The sequence below is a fragment of the Leishmania braziliensis genome, chromosome 11 (genome assembly GCF_000002845.2).
Source record: "Leishmania braziliensis MHOM/BR/75/M2904 complete genome, chromosome 11".
NCBI lineage: Eukaryota > Euglenozoa > Kinetoplastea > Trypanosomatida > Trypanosomatidae > Leishmania > Leishmania braziliensis.
Genome location: NC_009303.2, coordinates 230,139 through 252,070, shown reverse-complemented (window position 1 = coordinate 252,070; position 21,932 = coordinate 230,139). Strand labels below are relative to the sequence as shown.

The 21,932-nt window shown below is 57.9% G+C and overlaps 5 protein-coding genes across 5 annotated transcripts; all 5 read right to left on the bottom strand.

Annotated features, from left to right (window-relative positions):
- Positions 1-581: 581 nt before the first annotated feature.
- LBRM_11_0520 (conserved hypothetical protein) lies at positions 582-4,898 on the bottom strand (the record flags this gene model as incomplete). The annotated part of the gene is made up of 1 exon (XM_001562935.2): positions 582-4,898. The coding sequence occupies one exon, from the start codon at positions 4,896-4,898 to the stop codon at positions 582-584; it is 4,317 nt and encodes a 1,438-aa protein (XP_001562985.2).
- A 2,546-nt stretch (positions 4,899-7,444) lies between these two features.
- LBRM_11_0510 (PUF nine target 1) lies at positions 7,445-9,361 on the bottom strand (the record flags this gene model as incomplete). The annotated part of the gene is made up of 1 exon (XM_001562934.2): positions 7,445-9,361. One exon carries the CDS (start codon positions 9,359-9,361, stop codon positions 7,445-7,447), a length of 1,917 nt encoding a protein of 638 aa, XP_001562984.1.
- A 2,785-nt stretch (positions 9,362-12,146) lies between these two features.
- Positions 12,147-13,814, bottom strand: LBRM_11_0500 (conserved hypothetical protein; the record flags this gene model as incomplete). The annotated part of the gene is made up of 1 exon (XM_001562933.1): positions 12,147-13,814. One exon carries the CDS (start codon positions 13,812-13,814, stop codon positions 12,147-12,149), a length of 1,668 nt encoding a protein of 555 aa, XP_001562983.1.
- Positions 13,815-14,514: 700 nt separating this feature from the next.
- On the bottom strand, positions 14,515-15,735 carry LBRM_11_0490 (anion-transporting ATPase-like protein; the record flags this gene model as incomplete). The annotated part of the gene is made up of 1 exon (XM_001562932.1): positions 14,515-15,735. One exon carries the CDS (start codon positions 15,733-15,735, stop codon positions 14,515-14,517), a length of 1,221 nt encoding a protein of 406 aa, XP_001562982.1.
- Positions 15,736-17,452: 1,717 nt separating this feature from the next.
- Positions 17,453-18,133, bottom strand: LBRM_11_0480 (conserved hypothetical protein; the record flags this gene model as incomplete). Its single annotated transcript, XM_001562931.1, has 1 exon — positions 17,453-18,133. The coding sequence occupies one exon, from the start codon at positions 18,131-18,133 to the stop codon at positions 17,453-17,455; it is 681 nt and encodes a 226-aa protein (XP_001562981.1).
- Positions 18,134-21,932: the final 3,799 nt, after the last annotated feature.

The window sequence follows — 21,932 nt, the reverse complement described above, 5'->3', positions numbered from 1 at the left end:
AGAGAAGGGGGGAAGGGTAAGTGGAGACGGCAACGACAAGACTGGCGGCTCTGTAGAACAGTCGCGCCGAGTAGGGCAAACGAAAAATCGCCTGCACATAAAGATGAGGGGAGGTCGTGGGAAGGGCATCTATCGCCAGGCCCGCCACACACCCTTCTGCGTGACCTCCCCCCCCCCCCACACACACACACCAGCGGTCATTTTATCCTGCCCTATTCCCTCCCTCTCCCGTTGCTACCTTTTCCCAGTCTATGATGGAGATCAGTGGAGCCATCGGTAACGACGCAGCGCGCGCACAACAGCCCCCATGCGCTCCGCTGTGTATTGGGGTTACACGTTCCTTTTTGCTCTCGCTTTGGACTGTGCTGTGCAATTCTGTGTGTGCGCGTGTGTGAAGGGGGTGTGTAACCTCTGGCTGCGGAGACGAGACACGCTATACACATGTGTGAGACACGAGGGGCGACGAAATGGGTAACAAACAACATGAGAACGACGGCGGCACAGAGACGCACCTTGATTGCCTGTGTAAGGAGATGGGAAGGGCATCCTGCCCCCCCCCCTCTACCCCCACACACACGCAGTCACCCCGGTACAGTCCTCTCTCGCTCCGGCAATGGATGATGCACTATAGATAGCAGTGACACGAGCTCATTGACGCACAGCTCTTCAAAGACTGTCGTCGACGCAGATGCCTTCAGCTTGCACACCTGCAGGTCATTCACGGCTTGTGGTGCTGCAGAGGTAGGTCTGGATGTGATGGCCGCCTTCCACGCAGCACGGCAGCGCCGCTGAATTGCTGTCGCCTCCATGATGCGCGCCAGTGGCTGCGCACGGTAGAAGCTGAGTATTGAAGACAGCTCCACTCTGCCCCACGAAGGCTCCCCTGTCTGCGCCGCGTGCTCGCCCATGTGCGGCGAAGCTTCGTTGGGCAGCTGCCTGCTCTCGCCTCCGCTCAGTGCTCCGTGTGTGCTGAGCACGTAGATCCCGTACGCTTTGAGGAAGTTGATAAACGGTGTCGGGATGGCGGCGGTCGCCGCTTCAGACGACTTTGCTGTGGAGTAGTGCTGCATCCCGAAGGCAGCCGAACACGGTGGTGTGGCTAAGGCAGGGTAAGAAGTCAGCTGCTCAGCCCCAGCTCGAGATGCGGCCTGGCAGGCAGCAGTGCCCGCTGGCGGCGGCGAGCAGGAGGATGCGAAGGTCATCGCTGGGTGTGCCAGTAATGGTGAAGGCGGCGTTTGTCGTGCCGCACCGCCCACGACAGCCTCTTCAGCGTAATGAGAGCGCGGCATCACCGTCGATGACAACTCGAGCGATTGTGTTGTCGCTGTCGTCGCCGCCACCTCTTCATTAGCTGAAATGGCACTATGGAGAGAGGAACGCGCTTCGCTGACCCATCGCTGCTGTTGAGGCGGCGCCAGCAGCGATGGCAAATGAAAAGCAGCATCGGACGCGCTATCATCTCCGGCATGTGCGCCACTCGAGTGCTGATTCCGCTCCTCGTGATCGCTCGTCTGTGCTGCATGAAGGCGGTACACGTCGGCCCCATCGCTATTGAAGTGCTCCTCCGCTGCAAGCGACTTCTCCAGCACGTCATCTGTGGGATGCCACTTCGATGGTTGCGTCATCGATGACGACGGAGTCAAGCGTACGCTCGGCGTGGGGTTAGAGGAGAGAGCCTGAGCCAATAAGCTGGCGTCGTGCTTCAGGTGAAGCCCCATTTCATCATCTCGCACGCTGTGCTCCTTCTCAAGCAGCTGCAGATCCAAGTTCTCGTGCAGCCGAGCATCGGCAGGGACCACTTCAAGGTTGTGTAGAAGCACATCCTTCTCGCTGGGCGTGCTGGTGCTCGCAGCTTTGACAACAAAGCTAACAGCCTTCGCTTCGACCACAACTTCGCCGCTTGGGGAAGTTGTGGTATAGTTGGCCGCTGATACAGTCATCAGCGGCGCCGCACCACTTGTGGTTGGCGTCACGACAGACACGACTGTCAGCTCCTCTGCAGGGTCAACCAGCTGTTCTGCAGAAGTCGGACACACCTCAGTCGCCTGCACCGCAACTTCCTCCGTGAGAGTGCTTGATGGGTCGACTCTAGCTGTGGAAGGACCTGAATTGTTTCCTTTTGCCTCCGCGATCTGTTTCGACAGACTTCGCTGCTGCCGCTGGTGCTGGCTTTGCGGCAAAGCCTGTGACTCGGGGGATGTCGCAGACACTGAGGACGACGTCGCTGACGACCATTGGCATGCATGCCGGGCAGAAGCGGCTGATGTTGGGGCTGCTTGCCAAATGTCCATAATGCGATCCGAGGAGCTGTGCGCACCACCCTCACCGGCTTCGCTACGGCTAGCTGGCATTACCGCTTTGATCGGTGGTGGCACTCCATTCCAGGCCCCATCGACCACCGGTGTAGCGGTGCCGACTTCTTCCCTCACTTCCTCCGAACCCTGCGTCCCTGCTGCCTCATACATGCTCAACGGCACCTCAGCAGAAGGTATTGATGAAGGGACGATGACGACGTCAGTTTCCTCAGTAGAAATCCAAGTCGCTGCGCGGGGCATGGGTGCCGCCTCGCCATCCCATCGCTCTTTCTCCAGCCTCTGCGGCCGTTCCTGCGAGTCCTCGTCCTCGACCACCAAGTGAACAGCAGCTGCTGAATCGGTGATAATTGTCGACTCCAATGAGAATGCAGGCACGCTGAGCGGTTCCAGCGGCAGCGCAGGCGGCGATAGTGGCGCTCCTGCCACTTTGCGAAACGCCTCTGCCACCTCTGCGGCACCGCGCGTAATGTGGATCAGCTCTGCAGTCTGCCCTTCGCCATCTGCCAGCAGCACGAGCACGTTTCTACCGTGCAGCCCCATGACGGTTAAGGATCCAGACGGCAGTGGTGGAGTCGGCGCCTCGCCTGGCTTTGGTGTACCGGAAAGCTGCGCCGCTGCGGGATGGGTCGACAGAGCGCGCGGTACAAGCCGATCGCCGTGCGCGACGCCAAAATGAGCCACCATCAGCGCCGGCTTGGTGTTGCACTCGAGCATCACACCGAAGCGGCCAGGCACGAAGACAGTGGTGCCTTCTTTCACAAAGAACGGCGCAGCGGCAGTGAGAGGCTTGGGCGACGGCGACTGAGGCGGAGGCGACAGGGGGGCGGAAGTCCTGCTGCTCTCATCGTCGGCTTCATTGGTCTGCGGTGATGGTGCCTGCTCCGACCCCTCGAGCACTGCACCAACAACTGCTGATGGCGGCACAGAGGGTGTTGCAGATCCTTGGGTATCGGCAACCGCAGCTACGGGGAGCACATCCGTCGCAGCTGGTGTCGGGTCTATGAGGCCGTGACGGGCTCGAATCTCGCTCGCGTCGTGGCACCCAACGAGCGGTACCGCCCAGGCAAACATATCCTTCCAGCGATACCCGGCCGGTGGCTGCGATCCTGGCGATGAAGTCAAGGGGGCAGTTTCGTGTGGCATGGCGCCGCGACGCTCCGCCACTGGCGACGACGACGATACACTGGAGGGTGTCGCGGTAGCCAATACAACCGGCCGAATCCATGGCACTCCAAGCGCAACGCCGAGGAACACCGCCTCCCCCGGCGGCTGCGCCAGCTGATACACACGGCTCGGCTGCACCTGGAACAGCTCCTGCAGGTCCAGCATCGGGGCGTGGCCGCACGTCGGCAGACGCCAGCGCAGGGGCGGACTCAGGTACGTGAGTGATGTCAGGGACGAGGCAGGCGGCGTTGTGCCCGATGACATCGACACAGGTGGCTCGCCAGATGCCGGGGCCGGGTAAGGAGGCGGGAATACGGTTGCACGAGTGCTGCTATTGCGGCCCAGCCATCCGCTCTCAAATTCTCCGCTGCCCCCAGCAGTAGTAGTCCTTGCGGGCCTCGGCAGCACCGGGTAACGCAGCGCGGAGCCAGAGATACCGGGGTCGGTGCTTTGCTCACCTGCTCTGTCTGCCAGCTCAGCATCGCGGTAAAAGTGACTCAATCTCGCTGCCACACACACCAGCAGCGGGAGGGGGAACAGACGCCACCCCTGGGGTGGCGACACCCGCTGCGCAAACGCCTGCGCGTCGATGTACGCGAAGCCGGCATCGTCGTAGCCCAGCAAGACTGCACGGTGGTAGTTGACTGCTTCCGACCACCGCGGAGGCGCTTCCGCTTGCCCCAGCAGCGGCGGTGACTGAGGAATCCTGCCGTCGAATAGAATCAAAGCGCACTTTGTCAGCTCATCGTCAAGCTCTGCCAGCGACGTTGCGGACGCCGTCAGCTCCGTGCCGTGAACAAACGTGTGTGGTATGAAGTTCTCCTCCAATGCCCTGCCCTCTAGCTCGCCTGTGGTGTCGTCCAACACAGTAGGCTCGCCGCCTCCAGTGTCAGCCGTGTCCGTTGGCGCGTGGTCCACACACTCTGTCTCGGTGGCAGCAGCCTCTGCCGGCTGGGGCGGCGGGGACGCTCCTCTCGACGTTGCTCGTGACAGTTCCGCCGAGGACTCTTCGGAGGATAAAAAGGAGAATTCCACTTCGAACCCCTCCGGGGGTGCCAACGGCACCACAGCAGCAGTCGACGCGTGCGGCATAGCGGCATCCTTCAGGACCTGCCGGGCATCTGCCAGGGCTGCTGTGGGTGTTGCAACCTTCTGTGTCAGCTTACAACCAAGGGGCTGCGGTAGAAGGGGTGAGGGTGGATAAGCAAGATGGCGCGACGCCGGCGGTTGTGGTAGCAGGGGTGATAAAGCGACTAGGGAGGAGGGCCGCGACGGGTACAGGCGCACACGTCCACCCTGCGGGGTGATGAGGTGCACAAAGCCGCCGTCGCCGCTGTCCAGCTGCTCGTAACCCGCAAAGCGGAGCGGTTCCAGTCGCATAGCCGCGACAACAGTATCTGGCGGTGCTGCGCTGGTCATGTCAGAGGAGGAGCGGTGGCGGTGGTGGAAGGGAGGGATGAGGGGGATGCTAGTGAAGGCAACAACGATGACGCCGCGTGCACATATGCGTGAAACTGAGTGTTTTACCGGTAGAACTCAAAAAGAGTGGGCTGCGCAGCTTCCAGGACTAACGAAAGGAGGGGGGAGGCGGCGGTTGATGGAAAGAGCAGTAAAGCTCCTCTTTCACTCGTGCACTGGTAAAGAACGATGGGGACGGTGGCAGCCGCCTCCGATGGGCGTTCGGCGGGAGTGTATGGGTGTGCTTTGGTGAACGAGAAAGACTGAGGGTCTGATGATACGGCGAGCAGTGTCCTTCGACTTGCTCTGTCTTCTCAGCAATGATGGTCAGTGTATCTCTTCTCTTCCTCCCGTCTCTGCTGAAGCTGGGAAGTTTTTTTTTTTTGCCTTCTTTTATCGTCTGAGTGTGCGGCGGCGGAGGGTGATGGTGGCGGCACGCACTCGATCGTGGCTGACTGTTGCAAACGCCATGGTCGGTGAGCGCATCACGCATGTAAAGAGCGTCCAACCCCCACACGCATTGCACGTTTCGCCACCAGGGTAAGAGAGAGTGGGAGAGAGGGAGATCAGAAAGGAGAGAAGATCAGTGATAGTCGGGGGGGCAGAACACACAGCAAAGAGTGCACAGGAAAAAAAAACGGCGACACAAGAAGGGCGACGGGGCACGCGATGTAAAAAAAAAGCGCGCATGCCACGCCTGTGCCTTGTGAGTGAGCATTCACTCCACGCGTGAGTGTGTGTGTAGGGGGGGAGGGGGTGCTTGCGCGAACGCACCCGCGTAGCGTGACCTTCGTCCCCATTGATTTGTGTTTGGTCTTGTTTGCTTTTCCTTTGGTTTGAATGACGCTCTAAGGTGCACATGCCCCGCCATACACAAACACACACACACGCGCGCCATGGATGCGCAACCGGCGCGCCATCCCCTACCGCATGTGTCCCCCCCCCCCCGGTACTGAAGGGACTCTTTGCCTGTGTAGCTGAGCGTGTTTCTGCCTGTGTGTGTGTGTGTGTGTGTGTGTTGGCGCTTTGTCCTCTAAGTCCCTCTCATGGGATCGCCTTTTGCTAGGCTTTTATTCTCTTCCTGTTGCGTCTCACCATTCTCCTCGCACCTCGTTCCCTCGTGATGGAAAGCGACAGCACCGCCAGAGCAATCGCCCCTCAATACCGACGACGAGGCGCCGTTGCACACCGTCAGTGTCTCTGCTACTCTCCCTCACTGAGCACTCTAAAATTGTGTACATGCACGTCTCTGTACGGGAGTTAGTGTATGCGTACGCAACCGTCGGAAGTGAGTGGCTACGAGATTAGCGAGAGGGAAAAATACTGCAAAGACTCAGCCGCCATGCAGGCACACGCCTTGTTCGATGATGGGGTGAGAGCAGGAGGCGAGGAGGAGGAGGGGGGGGGAGAACTTCAAGCAACATATAGAGCGACCCTTAGGTGTGGGTGTGCATGCTACCACCCACCCACGAGTATGCCGAAGAGCATCAAGGGCTTTTCAAAGGAGAACAAGAAAAGAAAGAGAGACCGCCATGAGAAGAGGGTGAAAGAGAAACGAGTTGACTCAAATGGGTAAACAGATAACAGGGAGAGTGAAGGAGGGGACGAGGCTAATGATACAAGTTCAGCAGCGCCCACGACGCGCGCGCCCTATCAAGACGATGATCGTGTCGTACAGTGAAAACAATAAGAGAGGTGAAAGGAAGGCTGAAAGGGTCTATTGCGTGGGGTCCACCAAGCCGAACAAAAAAGAAGACCGCACGACACAACTACAGCCAACGAGAGAAGCGAAAAAAGAAAAGGGCAATGCGGTAGACGCGACCACACAAAGCTGAGAAGAGGGCCACACAACAATGCCCCCACCACCGCCACCCACACGCGCACAAGCGGCGCCAGATGAAGGAGGCGGGGCGAGGGAGGGAAGTGGGGGTCGCAGTCGCCTAATCACAAACACGCGTACTTTTTGTGCATCTTTCAACATGGCACTGCTCTACCGTGCAGCATGGAGTTAGACGCCACTCTCCTCCCCGGGCTGCCCCCGCGCCCCAGGGGCCCCACCGCGTGGTGCAAGGCAGCCGTAGACACGCGCTACAGCAACGCGCCGGCTCCGTCATCAGGGCACGGCCTCTGCCTCGCAGCAGCTCCCATTGGACGAGTCACCACCGCGCGCATACGCCTCGCGGGGGCTCAGCCTCCCCACACCGCTAGGCAGCGAGGGCAGGGTGAGACGCCTTCGAGCCACGCTGACACTCCGCCCAGCACATGGATGGCACAAGCGGGCTTACGGTCGCGGGTCGCACCGACGGCGCGTCGCCCACAACCTGACCGCCGACAGCAGTGGTCCGGCATTGGCAGGGACAGGGGGGGCTGCTTGGCATCCCAGCGCACAGAGCGAGGGCACTGGGGCACTGGGATATCACGTACTGCCGTGCCCTCCCCCTCCCGTCATCAGGGCGTACACTCTCCAGTGACTCCCCTCACAATCACACACACACACACTCTCTCTCTCAGCAAGCGCTTGTACGCTGTTTGGAGATGGGTAATGGTGTATATGAGGCAGCTCGCTCGGGCGAATCATGCACTGCTGCCGTCGTGTTTCGATTATATGCATCGGTCAGGGAGGTGGGGAGCGGTGCTGAAGAAGTGAGGCACAAGGAACGATTGCCATCCGTGAGACTACTACTGCTTGTGGAACTCAGACGCTGATCCGTGGAGAGCATTCGCGCTCTGCTGGAAGGTGGTAACGCGGTTACGGAGGTCGCATGTTGAGGTTTTCCCGCAGAATCGGCCGCCAGCACCGCCGCAGTTGTCGCCACCTTGTCCACAGCGGCCAAGAGGGTAGCGCTCGTGACGGGCGCCAACGCCTTCGGGGACTCCATCACCACCTCCGAGAGCTCACCGTTCTTCAGGAACACCTTCGCTCGACGTTTCAGCAACTTCTTGGAGTCCACCAACCACGGCTCTACCGGCCGCGACATTGCACTGTACTCATGTACTGTGAAGGATAGCCCCCCGAGGTGGGCCGCATAGATGGAAGCGGCCTTGGGTGGGACATGGCTCACGACGACCTGGTGGAAAAGGTCCAGTCCCTCCTGCGCACTGCCCTTATAGGGGCCAGAGGGGGGCGGGGGCGGCACCGTCGCCTCCTCTTGTGCGCCATTCGCGGCGACTGGGCCGCCGGTGGTGAGCGGCGCACGCCCCGTAGAGGCACCAGCGGGCAGCCGCCCGTGCCGATCAACAAACAGCGCCCGCGACGGCGGTGCCCTCCACACGGCGAAGGAGGACGAGGCGGAGGTGGGGGCGGCGCTTCCAAAGACGCCCCCCTGCTGCAGAGCATCGCTTCGCACGCGACGGCGACCCGCCGCGACGCGGCGCTGCGGCCCCAACGCAGCTGCCTCCCATGTCCTTCGTTGCTGCTCCTCCTGGAGCATATCAGTGAGATACGACTTTAAGTCAAGCAGCTGCTTGTCCTCTACTTCCGACGGGTAAAGCGCGTGCTCAAACTGGATCGCCTGCCGCATTCGCTGCCGCTGCGTCGGCCTACCAGCGGCGGAAAGCGCGAGCACCTCGGGTAACGATGGGGCGCTGCGCAGACGGGCGACGACGCCGCCAACGCCATTCATCACGTTGCTGTCACCGCCGGGGTGACCAAACTCGGAAATGGACGCCTGCATCGACGCCTCGGCCATCTGCTGCAGTCGCTCCTGCTGTGGCAGGCTGTAGAAGGTGGCCCGATCATAAACACGCTGTATGACATGCGCCTGCACGTACTGCCGCAGCTCCGCGATGTGGGTGGTGTCCATGATGGTGAAGTCACCACGTGCCGCCTTACTGCAGTAGTCAGCCTGAATAACGCGAAGAATGTGCAGCGGGTCTTTGAAGCGGCTCATAGCGCTTGCGTTGTGGGTGTTGAAGACGTGGTAGTCGAGGGCTGTATCAGGCTCCCACATGTACCCCTCGCAGGCACCAATATAGCGTGTGTTATGGCGCAGGTGATAGGCGCAGTCAAGGTTCGCCATGAAGCAGGCGTCAAAAAGCACCGCCTCGAAGCTACGCGTCCCGAAGACGGCGGCGAGCTCGTGCACTTGCAGCGAGACGCGGTTCTGTTCTAGCTCCACGTAGTCGCCCATACCGTGCCCGCCATACACAAAGTAACTTCGACCTGGATCGTGCCAGCGATGCACGAAGTTCTCAAACATGTCATGCTGATAACCGCGAACCTTGGCGTAGTTCTTGAGCTGGTACTTGTCTCCATCGATGCGAGCCTCAAAACTGCCACCGTCGCTGTTGAAGGCCAGCAGCGCCATGTCCGTCACGCCGCGAATCTTTTTCATCTGCAGGAACTTCCAAAACGGCCATGCGGTGACATCATTGATGGAGGCGCACAGCACCAAGAGGCGGTTTGGGCAGCGTTTTGGCGCCATGGCGCCACGATAAGAAAAGAAATCTGTATCTCTGAGCTGAGGCGTTTGTGTATGTGAAGCGCTTCTGTGTGTCTTCGCTGGCAAGACTTGACGTGTGTACGCAGGGGAGCAAGGGGGAGCGTGGAGCTGAATAGCGTAAAAAAAAAAAAGCTCGCAGAGATACAGAGAGCTAAGGCTTCAGCTGTGCTCTGCTAAAACGCGACTGCACGCTGTAGAGACAAACACCAGTGGCAACGATAAAATGTTGAAGCTAAAACGCGAGAAGGCTGTGCAAACCTAAATAAAACGTCCGCGACTTGCCCGGGAGCGTCCGGATCTGGTAGACGATGTAGTGTGTTGAGTGGGCGTGATCTTCTAGCGGAGCCGCGCACACATACACACCACTAATGGTGCGGTCAACGACGTTGATGGCAAGACGAAAGAGAACAAATGGGGGGCGAGAGAGAGAGAGAGAGAGAAGAAACACGGGAAAAAAGCGGCCGAGGAGTCGCGCGCCGAGAGGGCTACAAAAATAATCCACCGCGCCCGCAGCACACAGCCATGAACAGACACGGCGGTGAAACAAGAAGAGAGTGAAAAGGCGGGGGGAGGGAAGTCGAGCCCCCAAATAAGTTAGGGATAAACCTCCTGGCAGGGCAACCCTACGCACCGACAGGAGGAGGAGGAGGAGGAGGGGGGTACCTGCTAGAAAGTGAAAGGCAGAGACAGACAAGTAAGAGGAGATGGGAAGGTGGCGGAGCGGCGTAGAAGCGTGAGAAAGGTGAAATAAGCCGAAAAATGGACGGGTGTGTTTACGAGAAAAGAAAAGAATCTCATGAGAAAAAAAAAAGGGGGAAGAGGAGATGGCGCTACCAGAGGCCACTGAGACTCGGCCTTCAACACCCGGAGTGGGGAAAAGATAAAAACAGAGGGCAGGCGACGTGGAAAGGAAGACAACACCTCATAAAGTCCTGCATTCCACACCACACAATGTCCCTCCCCCTCCCGCCCCCTTCTCTTCTGATGCGAAGTTGCCTAACTCTTTCTCTTGTCTACGTGTCTCGCCGTGTGTTCGGTTAAGTGAAAGGCAATGCGTGGTGTGTCTGCAGTCGTCCTCGGCCACTCTCGCACAACTTCACGCAACCGCAGAAAGGAAAGAAGAAAACGCGAGCCTTCACCTCTTCCTACTCTCCGTTGTGTCTCTCTTCTCCTGTGCGCCTTGTTGGGTGTACGCCTCCGTTCTCTTCGCCTCGCTTCTTCTCTCCGCCTTACGTCACCGTCGCGCGCGTCGCTTGCTGTCCCCTCCCCCGCCCTCTCTACCTCCGTCCCACCCCGCTCCAGTGCAGATGGACTCACAGGTGTGAAGAGAATGATGCAGGAGGAGAGAAAAGAGAAGGGGTGGGGCGAGCGGGGAGCGCAAGTCAGTGAAAGGAAGAAAGGGGGTATGAGTTGCTCTGAAAAAAGCTGAAAACCCTCTCAAACAATCGAGCTAAAGGAAGTTGATGATGCACAAAACAACAGAATCGCTCTCGGCATGTGCGGGAAAAAAAGAGACACGTGAGCAGACACACAAGCGTGCATACCATGCAAAGGCGCGTGACCAGGGTGCGCAAGCTTTAAATTAGGTCGCCCCCGCTCTCTTCCTCTCCCTCACCTTTTCTTATTGTGTTTTGCTTATCGCTTTGTTTTCCCTTTAGAGCTGCTATGTGAGGGACGCTTGGGTTTATAAGCGAATATGGGCGCGGATTGGGGGTGGAGAGGGGGAAACGCATTCACCACGATGCGTAGCAAACAAGGGAGAGAAAGCGATGAGGAGGGAGTTAAGTGAGGGATATCAATCAATAAAAGCCAGATGGTGGAAAGACATTCAGCAGTGGCGCAAGTGCCCACCACCACTATCACCCCCACCTTCGGTCACACCGCCCGTTGTGCCAGAGATGAATGCGGCGCCGTGCCCTTTTCCTGCGTTGTTTCCATTTCGCCTCGCCTAGTCACACAACGAGGGAAAGTGGGAAAACAAAGCTGGGGAAGCGCCAGAGTTCAGCAGCACAATGCACGCATGCATGCGCAGAGGATGAAAGGGGAGGCCCCGTGATGAAAGGGAAAGAGACTCGGTGGCGGTAGAGTAAGCCAGCAGAGGGAGATGGGAGAGGGGGTGGGCTGCGGTGTGCGTTTTCTACTTTTTTTCGTGTTCAGTGCTTTGCTGCGCTCGCTTTCCGCATCTCAGCAGAGAGGAGCTCCTCCTCCCGTCCCTGGGCATAAATAGAAAGCCTACGCGCACGCCAACGACAACGACAACCAACGCTGAGGGGGGGGAGGGGGGTGGACGACACGCCAAAGAGGAGGAGAAAGGGAAAGCGAAACGAAGGAGATAAAAGAAACGCAAAAGATGAGCGATCACACAAGCGATCCCGCTTACGAGCTCACCTTCATCGAACGGAGAAGCTGCGGCGAGGTGGAGAGGTGCGCGCGCCGATACATGGCACAAGCAACGTGAGAGACTACCTGTCCTCCCTCTCCCTATATCCCAGGAAAGCAAGAGAGGAATGCTTGGCAAGCGGGGAGTAAAACAGCAAGATGCATTGTCACGGCATAGGGGGATAAGAAAGGGGAGAAGCTGGCGGAGGGTTCAACACCGATACGCCTCCACAGCGTCTGGAACGACGAGCCGCTCGACATGATGCAAACTGCGGCTGTGCTGCTATCCCTGGCTTGCTCCATTCGTGTGTGCACGCTCCTGCCGCTTTGCTCCCCTGTACACCCTTTGCCGGCTCGCCCACGATTCAGGAGCAGATATTTGCCGCTACTAGTCGTAGTACCGCTCAAGGCCGTGCTGTGCCTCCTCGGAGGCCTGATCACGCACGTCGCGGTAGTACACCCGCCGCTCCATCTGCCGCAGCGACTGCCGCATCAGGTCCAGCTCGCTGTGCACACCCTTCATCTCTAGCCTGTACCGCTCCTCCATGCGCTTTCGCTGGCCCGCCTCAGCCTTGAGTTTTTGCCGCAGCTCCTTCACAAGTGCGTCCTTCTCTGCAATAACTTTGGCGCTGTATTGCGCCTGTGCAAGTGCACCGCGGCGGCATTCCTCCAGCTCGGCATGCAAAGACTGCACCTTAGGATAGTACTGGAGTGACATGCGCTGCTCCGTTGTGTAAACCTCGTTGTGCTGCCGGCGACGCTCCTTCTCCGCTAGCCTGAGCGCCTCCTGCAGTGCTGCGCGTAGCCAATCCACCTGTCCGCGAACATCGCGAAGTCTCTTTTCGGTGCTGTGGCGATACTGCACCAAGTCACGCAGGCTCTCCTCGTGAAGTAATTCGAGCTGATCAATTGTGGTGCGGTACTTGGCCTCCTTCTCGAGATACTGGCGGTGCAGCTCATCGTTCTCAGTCGTCCTCGCACCACGCTCCTGCTCGTACGTGGCGCGCTGCTCCTCCAGTTGCTCGCGAAGCATGTTTACCTCTTCGTTGAGGGCAAGCAGGTGCGTTGTGGCTGCCGCGTTCGCCGTGATGGTGTGCGACGACGGACCGAACGGTGTACCGGGCACCTGCACCTTGTATGGCACGTTGAGCAACGCTGCCACCTCGGTATCTTCGGCGAGACCACTCAGAGCAGCCGGTGACGACGACGATGACCACTGGAACGAGGCGGTGGCGCCTACCGCTTTGTGTATGCTCATTGATGCCGGTGGAGACGTGAGCGCAGGCGACGTCGAGCAGGCGGCCGAGCTTGCGGGGGCTCTAGTACCCTTTGCGCTGATTCCTATCCTGTTCAGCTCTGGATCGCTCTCTTCGTCCCCGACATCGGCGGTTATTGCGTCTTCACGCGAGGCCCCTGCTAATGCGCCCGCGTTGGTCTCCATCGGCCTGCGCTGGTGCGGGGTACTTCCAGTGACTCTGGAATTCTGCTTGTGAAGAGCGCTCAGTCGCCTCCCACGTGCGCGGCACAGCTCCACAAGCTTCTCTAGTTGCTCTCGCTGCTCAGCTTGGTGGGCGTGAAGCACTGTGTTCTCGTGTAGCAGCCGGGTCGACCGCTCACGCTCCTCTTGCACCTGCAGCGTGAGGTCAGACCGCTCGTTTCGCAGGCGCTGCAACTCAACCTCACGCTGCTGTACTTCCTGCTTGAATTCAATGTAGCGAGCCTCTCGCTGTCCGCGCAGAGCGTCAATATTACCAGTCACCTGTTGCACCGTCACTGCATGTTGGTCAATGAGATCCATCAGCGCCTGCACGTAGGCAGCGCTGGCTACGGCAGATACCTCCGCTTGGGATGGGTGTGTGTGCTCTAGGGCATGACGCAGCTGCTCCTCCCGGCGGTGCTGTAGCTGGACTCTACTGAGACTTGATGCACGCTTGCAGGTAAGATCAGGGATGCTGCTCGCCGGCTGGGACGTGGAGGAGACCAGTGAGGCATCTTCGTAGAGCCGGCCGCCGATGTGCGGCGCCAGTCGTGCCGGAGGTGCATGGCACCCGGGCATGCCGCTAAGGAGAGCGGAGAAGCCGTTCGAAAAGAAATGGCGACTGCGCGCGCGTGGGTGTGTGAGGGGGAAAAGGAGAAATGGGGGTAGCGGGGTAGCGAGGCAGAGCCGCGAGGGAGAATGCAGAGGTGCCCTCCTTCCACACGCACACAAACCGCGGCGGGATGGCCCTACGCGATGGAAGTGCGTTTAAAAGGAGGAAAGAGAAGAGGGAGGAAGACATAGAAAAACATTTGTGTACCCAGCCTTGCGTCGCCTGTGGTCTACCAGTGAGGTGGCGATGGGATGGGCAGAGAAGAAATGCGGGCAGAGTGATGGAGGGAGAAAAAGGGTCGGGGGCTGAAAAGTGCGCTCTGTGTCTCCCCCTTCACCCCCCCCTCCTCCCTCCTCTCGCCATCCGTGCTACGAAGTCCTTAAGCGCTTCCTCACCGATAGCGCGGCCGTGCAGACGAAATATAGACAACAGAGACCTCACAGACAAGTGTCAAAAGAGAAAACACGGCTTCAGAAAAGTTGAAGAATGCGCGCGTCCAACTCGCTTGATCTCTCACTCGCTCGTTTTCTTTCCCCCCCCCCGCTGCGAGGGCTCGCGACCGCACAAGGGCCTGCTTGCCAGCATGCACCGCTGGGACCCGCATTCCCACGAAGCTTTTGCTGCTCCCTTTTTCCACCACCATCAACGTCATCACACGCGTACCCATTAGCAAGACTCCTGCACGTCGATGTAGCCATGTGTGTCCGGGTTGTATGGCTCCTGCAAAAAGCGCGCAAACATTTTTAGCGCTGGAATGCCGCGCACCTCGTCGCTGAGCAGCGGCATCTTCACGACGTGGAAGTCGTCGTACAGGAGGTCAATCTGTTCGAGGTACTTCGTCTGAATCTTCTGGCGAGCCGCGCACATGCGACACGGGGGCTCAGACGACGGCTTCAGCACCAGCTGGTTCACCACAATGCTGTCGCACCCGATGTTGTACTTCATGAGCTCCTGCACAAGCCGCTCCGTTTCGTAGACGCTCAAAAACTCGGCAATGCAGACGCACACGAAGCTGGTGCGACTCGGATCATTGAAGCGGTCCTGCACCTCCTCCATGACCTGGCGCCAGTGAAGGGCCTTCGCGCGGACTTCGTCGGCAGTTATGGACCAGCTGCCCTGCGACGAACCCGTAGCCGCAGACCCCGCGCCGGGCGCTGTGCTCGACGACGAAGGCATAGCTGTGGCTACCTCACAGCCGCTCACAGAGTCACCACCGACAGCCCCGAGGCTGGAGCCAATAAGATGTGAGGCGGCCTCCAACATCGGAGCCAAGCCCTCTAGGCTCATCAATCGGTCGAAAGTACTGTTCAGCGTCTGAGGCAGTGCCAGCAGACGCAGCGTGTGGCCCGTCGGCGCGGTGTCGAAGATGAGGAGGTCGTAGGACAGCGTGCGGACGTAATGCAGAATTTCTGCAAACACGGAGATCTCGTCGATGCCAGGCATGGTGCGTGCCGCCTCCTTGAGAACAGCTCCGATACGAGCAAAGCTGGCAGTTTGCTCGACGGCATCTGCCTCCGCTTCCCTGGATAAAGACGAAGCACTGCCACCACTATTCGCCCCTGTCAGCGAGCTCATCAACGCACCGTGGGTGAAGTTCTTCGGATCCACCTCCATGGCGGCCAAGGTGTCCTCCAGCCCTTTCACCGGTGTCGGCTGCGGGCCGAAGCGCTGATTGAAGGCGTCACTGAGGTTGTGCGCGGGATCTGTGGAGATCAACAGCACCCGCCGCGGTCGCGTGCCATCTGGAGCCGCTGCATCGCTGATTGGCGTTGTGGCGAACAAGGTAGCCAGCGCACACGACGTGGTTGTTTTACCAACACCGCCCTTTCCACCAACGAAGATCCACTGCAGGTTAGAGTGCAGCAGTTCTGTCAGAGTCGGATCCATGATACCACCCCGGATGCGCTGTTTGTTTGTTTTTTAAGATGCGCAGGCGTAGCTGTCTGTCGGGAATACTCGGGTGAAGATTGAAGGGGGAGGCCGTGCGAAGGTGCTTCTAGCGTCGGTGAAGAGAGGAGGAAGAAGGAAGGTGGGAGAAAGGGGAGAAGCGATCACAACAAAGAACCGTGCAGAGCAGTCCCTTTTTGCCTCTACAGCGATCTCATTCAGCGGACAGGAGAAGACGCAGCCTCTTGTGGCACCTCCTACAGTGGGTTGGTGCGCCTGAGGCAGACAGCGTACGAATGCTATCACACGCACACAGGCGGTGAACAGGCACCAAACAACAAAAGTTGTTACACAAATAGAAAAGAAAGAGACGATGTTGTGGCAGCCTCCCACCTCCCCCGCCTTCTCCACACAGACGCGCCCACCCACACACCCCTCTGGCGAATAGCGCCTTAGCACATCTCCTGTCTTACCCTGTAGGGAGGCGCGTACGTTTCGGCTTGTTCTGCCTTCGCTTTCACTACTGTCCACCCGCGCTCGCGCGCTCTCCCCTCTCAATCCCTGTCCATCTCCCACGTTCGCGTTGCGGCACCTTCACCACAGAGGAGGGGAGGGAGGGGGGATGCAAGTGGCACAGGAAGTGGGTGAAAGGTGAGGTGCTGAGAAGGAAAGCGTGCGAGAGAGCAGTCGTCCACTGACGCACAGAGTGAGAGGAACGCCAGCTGTCGAACGAAAGAGAAAGCGACGGCCACACAAGTAAAGAAGCACATACGCCTCTCCGCACCCACAGAGACAGAGAAGCCAACACAGCTGCGTGAGCCACTCGCTTTGTTTCAACATGGCACTGCTCTACCGTGCAGCATGGAGTTAGACGCCACTCTCCTCCCCGGGCTGCCCCCGCCCCCCAGGGGCCCCACCGCGTGGTGCAAGGCAGCCGTAGACACGCGCTACAGCAACGCGCCGGCTCCGTCATCAGGGCACGGCCTCTGCCTCGCAGCAGCTCCCATTGGACGAGTCACCACCGCGCGCATACGCCTCGCGGGGGCTCAGCCTCCCCACACCGCTAGGCAGCGAGGGCAGGGTGAGACGCCTTCGAGCCACGCTGACACTCCGCCCAGCACATGGATGGCACAAGCGGGCTTACGGTCGCGGGTCGCACCGACGGCGCGTCGCCCACAACCTGACCGCCGACAGCAGTGGTCCGGCATTGGCAGGGACAGGGGGGGCTGCTTGGCATCCCAGCGCACAGAGCGAGGGCACTGGGGCACTGGGATATCACGTACTGCCGTGCCCTCCCCCTCCCGTCATCAGGGAAGCGGTACTGTCAACAGTAGATCAACGACGAAGAAGAAAAAAGAGATGTGAGCGGAGTAGCGGATAGAGTAAGGAGGAAGAAGGAACAACGAGTTCGAGAGAGACCCCAGCACACAGATAAACCCACACAGGAGAGGCGCGAAAGGCTGGTGAGATTTCATCTACCCCCTGAAAGCAGTAAGAAACACAGAACGACCACAACCTAATCGAATACAAAAAAAAAAGCAGCGCTGCACCCGCCCCAGGACTCACCACCATAATGATGCTCGTGTGTGCGTGTGCGGGTGTGTGGGTGTGTGTGTGCTCCACACATCAGAGCACACACACACACACGTCAGCGCTGGCACTTCTACTTCTCTGTCCGACTCGACTGGGTACAATCTCCTCCGTCCCCTCGAACGCATCACTCGTGGCCGCCGGCAGCCTCCAGCAGCGCAGCAATCCGCTTCTGCTCGCGCTTGCGCGCGAGATACAGCGGCGTCTTGCCTGCACCATCCACTTGGTTTACATCCGCACCGTTCTCGATGAGGATCCGCACAATCTCAACGTGCTCGCGATCGTCGCCACCCAGCTCGATAGCCTCCAGCAAACCAGTCCAGTGGTAGTGGTTGTAATGGTTCACATCTACACCCTTCTGCACAAGCAGACGCACCATCTCTACGTGACCGCGCTCGCAGGCAGGAATCAGGGCAGATCCCCCAAACCGGTTCACGATGGAGTAGTCCGGCACACTCGTCTTCATGCGGCAACTCGTCTGGCTTCCATACCGCATTGTTCGCTCGGCGTTCTTGTAGATGTGCTCCATGATCTCCTGCCGCCCTTCAGCACCTGAAAGCAGGTACGGGGAGTCGTGCAGGTCATCAAGAGCATTCACATCTGCACCAGCGTCCAGTAGCAGCTTCGCACCCTCCACGAAGTTGTCCCAGACACACATGTGCAGGGGTGTGCGGTGGTACAGCGCCGGATCCTGCGCCACCTCATTCACGTTGCAGTTCTGCGCGATAAGCGTTTTCATTGCCTCCACGTCGCGGTTGGTGATGGCAGTAAAGTACGTCATCTCCGAGTCGTTGTTGGCGTTGAACATGGCTAGGAAAGGCTAGAAAGATGAAACGACGACAACAACAGAGAAAACAAAGAAAAGAGCGATCGATACAATGAAGAGATGCAGGGAGGGTGTCGTGTAACTAGTCTGGGCGGTACGCGTGGAAGCAGCGCAAGGCGCACACAGAGAGAGAGACTCAGGAAGGTGCAGCACACGAAACAAAAACCAACGAAAACAAAGAGGGAAAAGTATCGAAGACAAAGTGAGTAGGAGAAGCAGCGAACACGCAAAAAAGAAAGCGAGGAAAAGAGAAACGCCAGCAGTGTTGGTGAGCGATGAGGAGGAGTAAGGTGGCAGACGCCAGATCATACTGGTCGGTGTAAGAAGGTCGAAGAGAGGAATAGCCGTGACCTTCTGGTGGAAGTAGTGATGCAGGTAACAACCCTCACGAGATGCAAATCAGTTCTTCGAGGATGACGAGGCACGCACATACACGAGAACGAATCGGTTGTTGTTCTTATTTTTCGCCTCCTTTCAGGTGGAGGAAGACCAATGCGAAAGCAACAAAGAAAGGTAGGTAGGTGAGCTCTATGATGTGAGTCAGCTCCGTGAAGAAGGCTGATGATGTCGGTATACGATCTTGCGTTTTTAGTTTTTCTTTTACTCTTGGGCAGAGCAAGCTAATCACGCACGCACGAGCACGCCAAGCGCTTCAGTCGTGAAGTCGCGCGTGTGAATGTTTGGCAGACGCCGGTCGAAGCGGCGTTTACTAGTACAGGCAGCAGCAGCAGCGAAAGAGCCGATGTCAGAGAAAGACGCCGGCGCACGGCTGTAAACGACTGTGCGTGGCGGACGAAGGGGGAGAGGATGGAGTAGAAAAAAGAAGTCGACATCGACGAGAGAGAAGGACTTGTATTGTGGCTGTAGATGAGCAGACGAGTGCGACGACGCACGAGAGGTGCGCTCTTCCGCTTTCACGTTGCAGGAACACGCGCAGCTACGTCACATGGCAAAATTATCCACAAAGGACGAGTGACTGATCGTGAAAACGCATGCTTGGACGAGGCGGGAAGAGGGGGCAAGCGAAGAAGCTCCTCTGTGTTCACAGGCAAACATCGAAGACCGACGCGTCACTTCCGCGCCTATCACATCTGTTTACTTCTTTACCCTTTATACAGCTAGTAGAGCACTGGGCAGGAGGAGGAAGAACAAGTGCGGAGAAAAGAGAGCGAATTCTCCAGGATGATATAAAGAGGGAGTGACCAAGAAAAGAAAAAAGGAAGGGAAAAGAATAACAATCAAACCCCAAAAAAAAAAACCGCGTCTCGGTCCTCCTCTCGCTTTCCGTGCTGAACAACTCGCTCATAAACACGCACGCATACGCAGAGAGAAGCACGCCTACACGCACACCCACGCATAAGTCTCTGCGTGTATGCATTCTATCAGCCATTGAAAGAAGAACAGGGAGGGGAAGGCTCCAGCCGTCTGAGAGATGAGGAAAGGAAAGAGAGCAAGAGAAGCACACACACACACGCACACACGCACATGCATGAAGGCAAGTGCGTCTTAAAGGGCACAAGTTAAGGAAAAAAAAAAAATAACGGAAAAGGAGGCGATTCACAGAGCACCAGCACGCCCAAGCACGCGGACACACGCACACAAAGCCGCGGCAAAACATAAAGATGGAGCTGCTCAATTTTAACCCTGCATGGGAAGAAGAAGGGGGGGGGGAGAGAAGAGCAAGTGACCGGCACGAGAGACAACTTCGAAGTCCAAAGTGGCGGTTGAAGAGGGATTCGGAAAGGGGGACGAGGCGAAGATTGACAGAAAGAGGAGTGAAAGACGTTGAAAAGACATCGAAAGAAAAAAAGAGAGAAAATAACGAATCATACACATGAGCACAGAGAGAGAGAGACATGGTCAGCAAGGCAAAGGCGAACAACCCAAAAACACACTGTGAGGGGGAAAGAGAGAGGCGCTGTTCACCCGTGAAAGAGGGAAAAGCGAGGTGAGCGATGATGCAGGCGAGAGGGGAAAGAAGACTCAGAGGTAGAAAACAAAAGATACCCTGCTGCAAGTGGTTTTGATAATCTTTCTGTTTCGTCGCCTGTTGCTTCGTTTGAGCTGCCTCGCCGCCGCGTTGCCACCACCACACCTCTCTCGCAGTCAAGCCAGTGAAAAGAAATTCGATGCCCCCTCGTCCTCTGTCCCCTAGTGAGCTACACTAATCACGTCCGCTGAGGGTTGAATAAGGGGGAGAAGGGTAGCGTGGCTAATGTTTTTCATCCTCCGCGTTGGCGTTGAGCTCGTTCATACGTTTTTTTTTTTTTGCGCGTGCGTGTGCGGTATGTGTGCTGCTCTTGCAAGTACGCGTACACGGCGTTTGGTTGCTTTTTGGGGGGACATCACGAGTGGATAGCTCTGCCTGCGCGGACGTGTCCAGCTGTGCGTGCTCGCTCGCCTTTTGTGTTTCACGCCTACTTTTCCTCTTCTTTGTTGCCTTCAAGACAGCGCTCACGTCCTCAGCGTGCACCACTGATTCAGCTTCCTTTTTTAGCGTCACCTTCTCGCGGCATAGCACAATGAGCCACGGCCACGCGTGTGCGCAGTGTATACGCAAACAACAATACAAAGAGAGGAACAAAATGGGAGAAGAAAGAAGGTGCGAGAGAAATCTTCGAACAGACGCCCACGGGCTGAGAGAGGCACACACTGTAGAGCAGTGAAAACAAAACAAAACGAGAGAGAGAGAGGAAACCTCGATTGGTGAGGCAAAGACCGTCGTCAGGTACGCAGACCAAAGACAACAGCAAAGAAAAAAATATATATAATGCCTCATGTAGAAATGGACCCCGTCGACTTTTCCATCTTGCACCATCACTATGCATCACACGGGCATCAAAACGACAACTTCGTGCTGCCGAGTCTGTCAGACCCTCCCGTCTCGTTCTTTCACACAGACCCACGCACACACACACACGTTGTCATTTTAATTTTGCCGTTCTTCCTGCGCTGGTACACGTACGTCAGCCTGAACACACACACACACACACACCTCCCCTCCCTCCCTTCCTTCCCTCAGCCAGCTCTTTTCTCTGCTTTTTTTTCCCTCGTCCTCGTGCCCCCTTCACACTCTTCAGTGACGGAGCACAAGAAGGGACGGCACAAGGACAAGTGAGAGTACTGTGTGTGTGGGGAGGGGGGGAGGGGGGGGAGGGAGTATAGAGAAGAGAGCTCACGGAAGCACACAGGAGGTGGTGAAGGACTGCGGAGAGAAACAGGAAGCTCATCGTACACGCAACACGCACCGAAGTGTACCTACGTTGCTACGGAAAGGAATGAGCAGATGCTGCCATCAGGATGCTTGTTGGGCAGTGCTGCTCTTTTCTTGGCATCGCCTCCTCTCCGCGACTGGGCAAGTTGTGTAAACTTGTGGGAAATACAGTGCGCCCTGTGCGTGTGTGCGCATGCCTCCCTCCCTCCCTCCCCCCCACTCCACTCGAGGTGCTCCTACGTTCACTTTTTTTTTGCCGCAGCCTGCCCCCCCCCCTCCCAATGAATATCGCGCGCCGCTCCGCTTCTCTCTCCCCTTTTCTCCCACACTTACACTTTTTCATGTGAGAGAGGTCCAACAAGGCCCCGCTAGAAGGAGAAAACAAAAGGCACTTCTTACACTTGGGGTGAGGCGGAGGAACACGGAGAGCAACGAGAAAAAAATAGAGGGAAAGAGAAGTGGAAGAACGGGAGGAAGACGGCTGGTGAAGCGGGGGATTAGGGAAGGGAAGGGCGAGACAGGAGGAAGGGGGGGGGAAGAGAACATATATATATATATATATATATA